General features: G+C 37.9%; 1 protein-coding gene across 1 annotated transcript in view; it reads right to left on the bottom strand.

The window, feature by feature from the left end:
- LOC129281662 (dynein axonemal heavy chain 10-like) overlaps positions 1–12,110 on the bottom strand; it is a 67,995-nt gene that overhangs the window by 30,866 nt on the left and 25,019 nt on the right. Inside the window, exons 25-40 of the mRNA XM_064115260.1 lie at positions 11,769–12,002; positions 11,078–11,200; positions 10,455–10,688; positions 9,756–9,979; positions 8,950–9,219; positions 8,170–8,353; positions 7,370–7,504; positions 6,694–6,846; positions 5,849–6,037; positions 5,020–5,166; positions 4,311–4,502; positions 3,603–3,721; positions 2,965–3,259; positions 2,203–2,460; positions 1,525–1,791; positions 1,120–1,335 (exon numbers count right to left, since the gene is read on the bottom strand). Of these exons, the coding sequence (XP_063971330.1) occupies positions 1,120–1,335; positions 1,525–1,791; positions 2,203–2,460; positions 2,965–3,259; positions 3,603–3,721; positions 4,311–4,502; positions 5,020–5,166; positions 5,849–6,037; positions 6,694–6,846; positions 7,370–7,504; positions 8,170–8,353; positions 8,950–9,219; positions 9,756–9,979; positions 10,455–10,688; positions 11,078–11,200; positions 11,769–12,002 (3,240 nt within the window). The remainder of the gene's footprint in view (positions 1–1,119; positions 1,336–1,524; positions 1,792–2,202; positions 2,461–2,964; positions 3,260–3,602; positions 3,722–4,310; positions 4,503–5,019; positions 5,167–5,848; positions 6,038–6,693; positions 6,847–7,369; positions 7,505–8,169; positions 8,354–8,949; positions 9,220–9,755; positions 9,980–10,454; positions 10,689–11,077; positions 11,201–11,768; positions 12,003–12,110) is intronic.

Here is a 12,110-nt window from a genome sequence, read left to right as displayed (position 1 = left end):
AATATAAAACAGGCCACAGTAATAATTAACAAAAATCTATGTGCAATCAATTTATCCAAGGTGGATATACAAATATCCTATATTATTATTATTGTCTATTGTGATATATGCTCAATATATTACACAATACCATAGTAAATATAAATTAAATACATAACAATATTCTATTATCTACACTGTGCATACATACAATAATATGTTGATAAATGATATGACAGATATAACACTGATAATATATTGAATATGGTCATGGATAAGATGCCATTCTATTGAGCAGTACAGGTACTGTTGCTAGTATTGTTTTACTCACTGTCTTCAATTTAAGACGACCATAACTCTCATTTTCTGGCTCTTTCTACAAGTAACCAACATTATTCAAAATAAACAGGAAAGAAAGCCAAGAATGATTAGTAGAAATATAAACATCATAGAAAGTGAGATGAGTAGGGTTGGTATTGTGCTATATCAAATAAAAGTTAGAATGGTTAAATAAGACAATGCTATAATTTCAACATTTACAGGGCCCACATATACTTTTAGTCTTAATATGCCAGCTCTCTCCCAAAGGAAATACACGACGTATGTCACAGACATGACGAATATCCCTGACAAAATGACTACGACAAAGTTTGTTAACATCGCTAACTAACAAATGCAAAAGTAGCTTCATTTGCATGATTTGCATCAAAGTAACCCAAGCTAACCCAACCATATGTTGGTTCCCGTATATAACTTTGATTGGCGGGGCTAAAAAGGGGAACAAAATAATCTACACCAAATACTTGTGAAGAGAACACTTGTGATTCAATCTGTATTTAAATAGGATGTACTTGGTTATTAACATAGTTACAGAAAAAGACCTATACCAAGGTTTTATAATGTATCAATTATAAACAGAGGTGTGAGTGGTCACAAATAAAAATATCTGAAAAAAGATGAAGAGAGTTGAAAAAGTCTGAAATAGAAAGAGCTCCCATACTTTTTGTATAGAGGAAAACCAAAAATAAGCCGAAATTAAGCTGAAAATGAAAAAAAAAAAAATCAGAATTCAGCTAAAAATCTGAACTCTCACACCCCTGTATAAAAAAATAGGAAGAATGAAAAGTCTTTGAGACTTACATGGCTGTCTTGGTCAAGATTCCTGAGGAAGTCCTGGATGGTGGCTGTTTTGGAAGTACCAGTGTCCCCAACAAACAAGACTGGCTGCTTGACAGACAGCATCTGCTCCAACACCCAGGTGTTACGTACAGTGTCCACAGTCGGCACAAGGATCTCATTGAAACGCTTCTCAGGGTCATGGACGTACTTGGGTACAACCTTGGACCAGGCAATCCACTGAAAGAGGGACGATGAAGGAAATTCTTCTCAAATACAATAAAAGTAAAACAACATGATAGGTTAAAAGGTGATGTCATACAACTTTGATTGTTCATATACGTACTTAGGAACTAGTCTAGACCACCAGATCCACTGAAATGGAAAGAGACAAAATGAATACTGTGAGCCACTATGTTATTTACTGACCTTATTCTTCTGCTTATCAAAGAAGTATTGATAGACCGTATCCAGCACACCGGGTAACTCCCCAGGTCCAGCATCCACGCTCTCATCAGAGACAGTTGGCATAGAAGCAACGTTCTTGATGTAGCTATCAAACTTGATCCGTCCATCCTCCAGGAGTGCTGCACCAAGGGACCAGTACAATGCCTCCAGGAAGTAACATTCCAGGACATCGGATTCACCCAGTTCCTTGACCAGAAGGGCATCAAGCATTCGGCTCAGTTGGTTCACCTGAGTTGATTAGAAGATGAGAGGAAACATGCATGCAAAATTCAGATGCATTAAAAACAAAAGTTTTGAAAATTGTTACCAATAGGAGGTACATTGTAAGTCATACAAGAGCTAACTTTTAAAAGATATTTGCTACAAAATTTGTGGTTCAATCCAGTAAATCTACTCAAGAAATCTATGTTCAGAGACCCCAAAATAAAATCAAACAAGAAAGTAAGAAAGCTATACGGCTTTTTAACCGGCTGATTAACTAGTGATAAATATGTAGGCTCAGATTGTTAAGAACAATCTCAATCTACAGTGGAACTTGCACTACCAATAAATGATTAAGAAGTCTATATGGCTTGTTATAGTTCAATTATATTTTAAATATAAACAGCATTATGAATCACCCCAGTCTTGAATACTCACCAAGTTGAGGGCAGTGAGGGGTACAATCATCTTGAGCTTCTCTCCTTGTTTGCCATCGGTGACACCTTCCAGGATCATGTCCAGGCAACCAGGGACATACTTCTCAAACAGCCTGGTCAGGTCCTGCTGCTCTGCCTTGTTAGTACGGGCATTGACCCAGCGCTGCCAAAAGGGAATGTAGCCGAGGTTCTTGGGATCCACAAACACCATACCACAGCGGGAGACGGTAGCGGGGGAGGCGTACTGGAGGTCGGAAACCTAAAGCAAGGATATCAAACGGTGAATGATTGGTTATTCATCCCCTGTCTGAAGCAGCTTCAACATTACAATTACTTGATGAACCTGATAACTGGTCCAATTTGAATTCAGTTTTAAATCTTCTGATACTTTATTTTCCCTCTCAATCAACATTACATTGATTTTCCTTTTTTAGATAAATTGTCCTTGGCAAAATTGTTTTGAAATAACTGTAGTGTCAAGACAAGACATGTGATCATACCAATTGATACAATTTGGTGAGGGGTAAAACAAACTGAGGTTGTTCACATAGCTTTGGAAATACCTCCTGCTACAAAACTTAGATCCAAAATCAAGTTAGAAATAAGTCAGAGGGAAGAGTAGCAGGAAGGAAGGAGGAAACACACATTCAACTAGGAAAAGATGTCAAGAAATGGAGTGAACAAAAAAAACACAAAAAGTGCACAAGAATGGTGGAAGATATACAGTTAACTGGAAGAGGATACTGGTAAAGTCTAAACTGACCTCAAAGAGCAGAGCACAATGCTTCTGGAGGCGGATTCTCTCTCCGTTGGCAAGAGTCAGGAGCCTGTTGTCGTCCATCACAGAGTTCATGTTCTCCACCCAAAGAGCATCTACGTCACCATCAAAGAGGATATACTTGCGCTCGTTCTTGTCCGTGGGTCTGTTGATCTCACGGAAGATGTTGGAGAGGAGACCGTCGGTCCAGTCACGGGTGACCGGGTCCAGGATACCATAAAGTTCTATTACACTCATGGCCTTGGGGTTCATCACATATAGTTTGGTGTGGATTCCTAGCCTGATATAAAAATATAACAAAAATAAATTTTAACAAATCAGATACAAAACTAATTCACACATTTATTTTCTTCAATGTCATATGGAAAACAAATTGTCTCAAAATGTTCATAGATTACAGATAATTTAAACAGGTCATACAATTCTTCACATTTTCCAAAGTGTTTTTTTTTCCCCTGCCTCATAATACCATTCCGAATTAAAGAAAGGCATAATTACAAGATGACAGACAAAACATTATGACACTGAAAATAGCACAAATTAAATCCACTGCTTGAAACATCGCACCACCAACCCTCATCTATTTGCCGAAGAGAAACACCAATGAAGCACAAATCACTTACTTGGTCTGAGACTGACAGAGGGTGTTGATGACCACCGTCTTGCCTCCTCCTGTAGGCCCAACCACCATAGTGGTATGACGGGTCAGCATGGTCTCGTACATCTGGACTACCTTGTCAACCTGCAACAAGGATCACAGTTAATTATTACTTGGTCATGACCGATCAATTTCGCCTCCTATAACTGGGCTCCAACCTAAAACTTGCTATCAAGTTGAAATGGCAAATCAAATACATACATACATACATGCATGCATTTTTTTATCATACATATTATCATTCAGCCAGAATCTGTGTTTGATGTTTGCAAAGGATTACAAGCCTTTGTGTAACAGAGCCATTGACTCCCACATCAACCTAGAACAAGAGTTTCAGTAAAATTGATTTAAAATGTAAAAACTTGCAAAATGATGGGCATTTGATGTTAACAGGTCCCTAAATTGAGTGCGACGATTAACTGATAAAGCACTAAAAACATATAACAATTGAATTGTTCAAAATTATGGCCATATTTTCTATTGCTTTTGTAAGTTGATTAATCTCATCAGATAATAATCTACTCTGAGTGTCAAGCAGATGTTAACGTGGGGCATTACTTATATCCAGGCGATTCCCAATACTTCAGTAACGTGCACATCGTGTAAATGCTTTACTACCTTCAATTTGTAGAATAATACAAATGAATGTTCCCAAGTTATCCGTATTGCATACCTGGTGATCTAGCAGGATGTAGTTGTTCTCCTCAAGGACCTGTTCCACTGCATCATTGAAGTTAGGATACCTGACCCGAGGACAGTCTAGACCAGGGAAGAGATCAGAGATGAGACCCAAGAACAGAGGAACGTCCTCAAAGACAAACTTAGGAAGGTTCATGTCACGGAGGGCTCTCATCAACACGACATCCTGATGGGAGGAAGGAGAGAAGGTATGGTTAGAGAACTAGACATCCTAGGGTTTTCAAATTTCTTGGACGTTTTCATTCCAAGGTACATCCTTCACTTGCCATTTGGCATCTTTTTTCTTAATTTTTTTAATTTTGGTTTTTTGTATAGACATCTAACAATTATTGAAACATGCACTGAAATACAGCAATGGGTTTATTGTGCAAAGTTACCTTCCGTAGATTCTTTATCCACTACCCCAGTACTCACACATTTCTGGATGCACTCCTGGTACCTTATACAAAGAATCACTAAGATATTTTTAATTTCTTTCCCGCATTCAAATGCATTTTAGTCAAATTCCATATTTTTATACTAAGTCTAAAAGTTGTGTCTGATAGCAAAAAAAGTGATTTACCATCACAATAAGGACAGAAATATGTTCAACACTAACAATCTTTGTACCAGTGACTGGGCTGGTAGCAAACATCCAGACAACTGAGGTTCAATAATCAAGCAATTAGACATGTCAGGTTTACCTCTGGCAATTCTGCAGAGCCTCTCTTGAGTTCACCGGCCATGACAAGGACAGACTTGAGAGCTCTCAAACCAAAGTCATAATGGTACTGCTTGGAAAGCTGCTCCTTGGCAAGTTTGTACAGCACGGTCATCTTCTTGGCCAGCACCTGTAGAATCAAGATCAGAAGATGATTTAAGTTGTTTTCCTCCATTCTAAGCAGGCTTGACGATTTACATATTCAACATCTTCTGACTCAAAGGGCATCTCAATACAAGAACACAGTAACTTACAGTCATACTGAGAGATGCATAAGCTTCTTCCATATCAATATACATTAAGTCTGAAACATACAAATCCTATTTCTTTACTATATTTAATTGAGATCAACTGCAATTTGAGATTTAATTGAATCTACAGCACCTCTCTGCAAGTAATACGTGGCACAGGGCACCATTTAGTGTCAGCACTAACAGGTTCTCTGACAGTTACCATAGCAACAGTCATAGACCTGGTGGGCGTTTCATAAAGCAGTTCGCAAGTTAAGTGCGACTTTAAGAACGACTGGTGATCCTTTCTCTTGCGCTAAATAATCACCAATGGACATTTAAAGGTGAATATCATTTACCACAAGAAAGGATCACCAGTCGTTCTTAAAGTTGCTCTAAACTTACGAACAGCTTTATGAAACGGTCCCCAGTACTTCTTAGCCAATCAAAACCAAGGATTTCACTGACTTGTCAGAGCTGACATTTTATTCAGAGCTAACAACTTTCATGAAACACCCCTGTTTCTCAGTTCCAGTATTACTAGTATTATTTCTATCTTTGATAGAAGTGAGTGATACCTACCTTAGCAAAAAGGAAACCTTCAGAGAACAACATGATCTCACAGATCTGCTGAAGATCAGGAACAATAACCACCACTGGTCTGAAGAGGGCCTTCACGCTCTCGGGAAGCTCAGTGCGACCAGCGTAACCAGGGTTCATGGTGATGAAGATACCCATACGATTGTCCATTGCAATCTCCATTCCTTCAAACTGTACAAAAAGATTTGAAGCGCTCAAATTAGTAATTGCAACACTGTTTGAAAGCGATATAGACTTCTAAATTTGACCTTCAATAACACTCTCAATAAATAAATGTCTGCTACACATCTGTTCTTGATCATAAGCTGAGCAGGGCGGCTAAAAGAGTTTTAAAAGTATGTGCAGCCCTGTGAGGGTCTTGATGAAAACTATTTTCCTGAGGGTTGCAGCCCCAAAGGAAAATGGTTATGCTTTGAACCAATCAATCTGCCAAATTATTTTCATCACAGAAAAACTATGCTTTATTTAACCAGTACCAAGGGCAATTACTGAAAGTAGTAGAAACCAAGTTTGCCCAAAGGTTCTTCTTTGAGGTTAATAACAGGTAATTTTTAAGCAAACTTCTCTCTACATGCAACGTTAACGTTGATTTCTGCTTAAACAGAATATATCTTAACTCTGTGGGTGTGTGCAGCTACCCTGATAGTTGCCCCCTTTAAAAGTAGCACCATTTGCTGTAAATCTCTGAACAAACATTTACTGCACAGTGCAGACCATGTTAGTGTACACCAAATGTGGTAGAAATCCTTGTAAATGTAATTAATCTATATGTAAAAATGCCTACGATCTGCAAGTTGTTTACATAACATTCATTCTTTTTTTTTTACCTGGAACCTCTTGAGGTTATGGATGAGAGCATTCCTAATAGTTTGAATCTGAGATGAGATGACGGAGAGTACTGAGACATCAATACGGTTGAACTCATCAAAACAACCCCAGGCACCGCACTGGGCTAGACCAGAGAAGATCTTACCAACAGCCTGCAAAGAAAAACAAGTTCATTCCATTAATGATTAACAACACAAAGATCTTATTTAACAAAATTCCTTCACTTCAATGTGTGTTGTGTTTTAGATTGTTCATGTGGATAAAATATCATCCAGGAAGAAAAAATATATATGTAATTGTGCAGACATTTTCAAGAGATTTGTGACAGAAAAAGCATCATTTGATTTCAATGCTGGGGATTCTAAATATGTAGTATATGGAATTATATTTACATTTTTTTCTTTCACTATTTTGAAGCACTAAATAATGATTTTCAGGTGAAATTTCTTCAGGGCTCATTTGTACAACATCACCTACACTAATAGAATCCTACAGCATTGAATGTTTAAGGTTAAAACAATGCTAACCATGGCCTTTGATCTTTTGATTCTCAAAGTGAATACTGTTAACAACTGTACCGTGCAAACGAAAAAAAACTCCATCCTTTCTGCAAAGCCCCTCTGTACCCCTGAAGAATATTCATTGTATAAAAAGAGTATTAAAATGATGACTGACCTTGTAATCCATGCCCTCACCACAGTTGGTGACGACGCAGAGAAGACCTAGAGCCTTGGCCAGATCCTTGGTTGTCTCTGTCTTACCAGTACCGGCAGGACCAGCTGGGGCACCACCAAGCTGCATAGACAGGGCCTGTTCACACACACACAAAAAAAAAACACATTGAGAGTGTTTTCAATAAATACCAATACAATAATTTTACTTAGTCTTTTAAATGCAATACCTGCTGATTATATCAAATTACCTTTCAATAATTATCATTGTGTATTGCTCTCATAAAATAACAAATCACAGTTATTCATGTTTTCAAGGAGGACTACATCCTTTAAGCTCAGGGGGGGCGTTTCATGAAAGGACTTGTCGGACGTTTTATCCGACAAGTCCCATTTTATCCGACAGTTACCATAGTAACAGTACCTCTCAGCCAATCAACATCAGAGAAAGATGTCAGATCTGACAACTTGTCGGATGAAAATGTTGATGAAACACTCCCCTGTTGTTTTTGGTGACCCTCCCTCCTCCTCAAATTTCAATATCATGATTTTTACTGTTTATGACGTTAACTGTATCATCAATGGAAATACGAAATATTGAAAGTGGAACAAAATAATTGACTGCATTGGAGCACTTGGATTTGTCACAAAATTCATGGAAATTAACTACCATGAAATGTTCAGGTTCTGAAGTAGACTCAATATACAGAAGCCTAATGTCACTTGTTGTCACTAGAGGGTAATTCAGGAACTTGTTATGCACAAATAATTTAAAAGACTGGTGACAAAATTCATATGACCTACCTGTGTGAGGGTAAGATAGATTCTGTCTGTGAGAGGGGTGATCACCAGTCTACCATTCAGTCCCATGTATTCATAACCATAGCCGAAGGTTCCTGTGCACTGACGCACGTTGAGCTCATCGGGCTCACGGTCCCAGTAGAATCGTAGCTGACTCTCCCATTCAAATTCCTTGGCATCAAGGATACTGAAAGAAAAGATATTATGAATCTTAATAACATATACACATATTGTATTGTTGGTACTATTAACCCTAAAGTATAATGCTTTGATCTTCTAATTTGATATTACATTAAATCTATTATTCTCTGCCACCAACCATTTGTCATAAACATGTTTTAGTTATTCCTTCATAAGTGAAATTAAGGTGAGACAACCCAAATGGCAAAGAAAGTGTTTTGCAAAGTTACAATATAAATAAATAGAATCTTTTGATCTTTTCTGAGGCTGAGGATAGCTATCGGAATGAAAAAAAATAAAAAAATCAAAAGCCTTTAGTTTACAGCAATCTCCTAATTTGCTAAAAAATTGTAACAAATAATATGATTGTGATGACGTTATAACCATTTTGAAATGAATTTGCATATATACCTATGAAAGGGAATGAAATAACAATACATTTTTAAGTATGTAGTCATATATTACAATTCAGGAATTTGAACAGCAGTCCGTTTTATGTTTTAATCTTCTGATCAACTGCCATAATTATCAAAACTTTTGGTCTTAGACCAATCCTAAGGTGTGTAGTAGATGTCATCATTGCCTCGAGTATTCATTCATTACCTGTCTCTCACAAATCCATCAATGATGTCTCTGGCGTGCACATCGATGATGAGAACAGTGTTGAACTTCTTCCTTTCATTCTTTGAGAGAGGTGATCGGACCTGGACGACCAGGTCATCGATCTGTTGATGCATCCTCTTGGCATAGGTCTTCATGGCGACCTTGTCACCCTGTCTGACCTTCTGGAAGACATCTTCGACCTCCCATGTCCACCAGACCTGGTTAGTGGCCAGGACAACCATACCTTGGTACAGGAACATCCACTCAACCCTGGAATGGTCAAGATGAAATTCAACAATACTTGTATCTTATGTCATTGTTAATCTTAACATAAACCCATAGGATGGTATGTGGGTAATTAAACCTAGGTTTAAACCCTAGTATGCTGGCTGCATAATACTTCTGTCTCATTCATTGAAATCATTATGGACCACTTAATTCATAACAATTCATTATATTTTTTATTTCATGTTAGTTCCATTTCATGACTCATTTAATTTTTTACAACTGTTTGCAGCAGGATGAAAATAATTTTTGATTGGTGAATAGGTTGGCAACTAACACGTCATAAAAGTGTGGTCTAAAGTAACCCAGGTTTAACTAAACCATGGCTATCAGAAAACCACCCTTGTAAGTTCTCTGTTTTCTAATATGCAAATTCTGTGCTATTCGGTAACATGTATAAAACATTTGATAAGCAATTGTGAATATTGAAAAACATAAGTGTCTATTTTATAAATATACTGCAGTATGTAATGAAATTTCAGCCATGCTACACGGCAAAAAGATAGAATACCATTGCTCACCTGGATTTGCTTTCACAGTAAGTAAAGATGGCTTCTTTGGTAATGAGTCGATTGGTGCTCCTCATCTCTTCCAGGACACATGTCATCCAATCCTCCACCCTGCCTTCGGCTGTTACAACCTGTCTGTAGCTCATCATCTCTCCTTCCGCTGATACCATCGCCAATGCGACCGTCTCCTTGTTGTTACCCTCTTGGAATTTCAGTGAAGAAATGTTGTCAAACATCTGCCGAAAGGAGGAGAAATGTAGTGAATTAAATTTTTCTCAATTTTGGTTCCCAACAAATCTTTAACACAGCATACAATACCATAATGGGCAAGAAGACTCTTAATAGCATGCCATCCCCCCCAAATTGGCATGCGCTAACAAATGCAGCAATGCATCAAATACAGCATGCAACTAAATCTTTAAAGCAGGCAACTCAAATCTTGGTGAAATATTACCAGGTTTAAAAAATGTTAATTGATGCTTACAAATTAAACAATATATTCAAAACTGGACTTTCAAAGCTTTCAAAAGCTCCCCTAAAAAAATCATGGGTTCCCGTACAAACTATATCAGGGGAATGTTTTATGTGGCGTCATGTCAAAGATTTTTACGGGCAAATTTCCTGACAACCATCATATGCAAGGATTTTAGTTCTAAAACTTGACAGTAAACACCATGAAGTCAATTCATGAAACCCTATCCTGAATGTCACCTTTATCATATGTTCTTGCACGCAAGTAGCCTCACTGCTTCCGAGGATTGACAGCAACTCATCGTCAGAGATGAAGAAGAAACGCGGGAAGGCATTCCTCTTGGAGTCTAGGTAGTCGTTGAGACTTTTCTGACACTTCTCCAGACCGGTGCTGATCATCTCAAGATCCTGAAGACGGTTTGGGGCGTGGCAGGCATCCTTGATCTTTGGATTTGCCACGGTATCGTGCATGATCTAAAGATGGGGAGAAAATTACAATCTCTAAATCTATGGACACCATATACTTCCTGTAATCCTTTATGTAATTATGCCTGTTGACTATTAAATGAAATATGAATTTCCCATAGGCTTCATAAACAAATCACAAGGTTCAGTAGACAATGGGTTTTTCTCTCTTGAAAGATGTCCATTTGATACCTAGAATATTAGGCCAATGAACTTGGTGTCCAACTTCATATGTACTTCCTTTGTTTTTTAATTCACTTTTCATGATGTAAATTTTCTTTCTTCCTTCATGCACAAAATGACGTACTATCTTGCTATGTATTATGCACCATAAAATCACAAACTAAGTAGTTTCACGATCACCACAAATGACTGAATGACAAGGTTGGTTTGTTTACCTTCTTGAAGGTCTTGTCGATGGCATCAAACTTCTTGGCCTCCTCTGGAAGCTGGGATCTGATGTCACCACCGATGAAGATACTCTCCAGGTACATCCATTTACGCTGTACCACCAGCCAAACCTAGAGGTGAAAAACAATCAGGATTAGATCAGTATCAACCTTCCTTGAACAAAAATCTATCTTTAAAAGACATTGCCATGCTGGCTTGAAGCCTGCATAATATGACTGGTTTCTTGTGGGAATCAAATATACAAATAATCCAGATATATAAGGTAGAGTGATGGATATTGGCAATGAAAACACATTATTGATTTCCTTTTACTTATTTCATGATAGAAATGTGTAAGGAAGAAAACTGACAATGCCTTTGCCACAATAAAGACCTTTATATCTACTCTGTGACAGGTAGCAATCTTGGTATGAAGGAATTTATATGTTTAATTCCACAAAGATGATCAAATATTTCTACTGTAACTATGCAACGATAGCCCATATTTAGAAGTTTTCAACAGAATATTTTCACAAAAAGTGTATCAAAATGTAGGTGGGTCAGGAATTTCTGCACAACACATTTTCATTAGAAAAATATTTCCCACAATGATGCAGGGTAGTGAGGGGAATGGGATATTACTTCAGGCACACAGGAATGTAGTCCCTCCTGAGATATTGAGAGATCAACAAGCATTACCTCAAGGACTTCACCAATCAGGGACAGACTCTTCTCCCAGGTCTGGACTTGGTTGAGGAAAGGACCGATGAAGCGTGAAGCAGACATACTCTGAAGGTTCATGGAGTTATCATCCAGAATTTGCATGACTTCGTCCACGGCTCCAACGATATGACCGCGCTCCTGGGTGCCCTTCATGTACTTGATGACGTTGAACTTCATGCCTTCCCAGACTTCAGTCACTTCCTTGATACCCTGTGCGATCAAACCATGACAATAGTTTGTCGTCATTCATGTCATCAAAAGAATCATTTAAAATATCATCATCATCATCATTATCGTCATTGTCATATTCCTCATCAT

Source organism: Lytechinus pictus, chromosome 2 (assembly GCF_037042905.1).
Source record: "Lytechinus pictus isolate F3 Inbred chromosome 2, Lp3.0, whole genome shotgun sequence".
Taxonomy (NCBI): Eukaryota; Metazoa; Echinodermata; class Echinoidea; order Temnopleuroida; family Toxopneustidae; genus Lytechinus; species Lytechinus pictus.
This window is presented reverse-complemented; position numbering and strand designations above follow the sequence as displayed.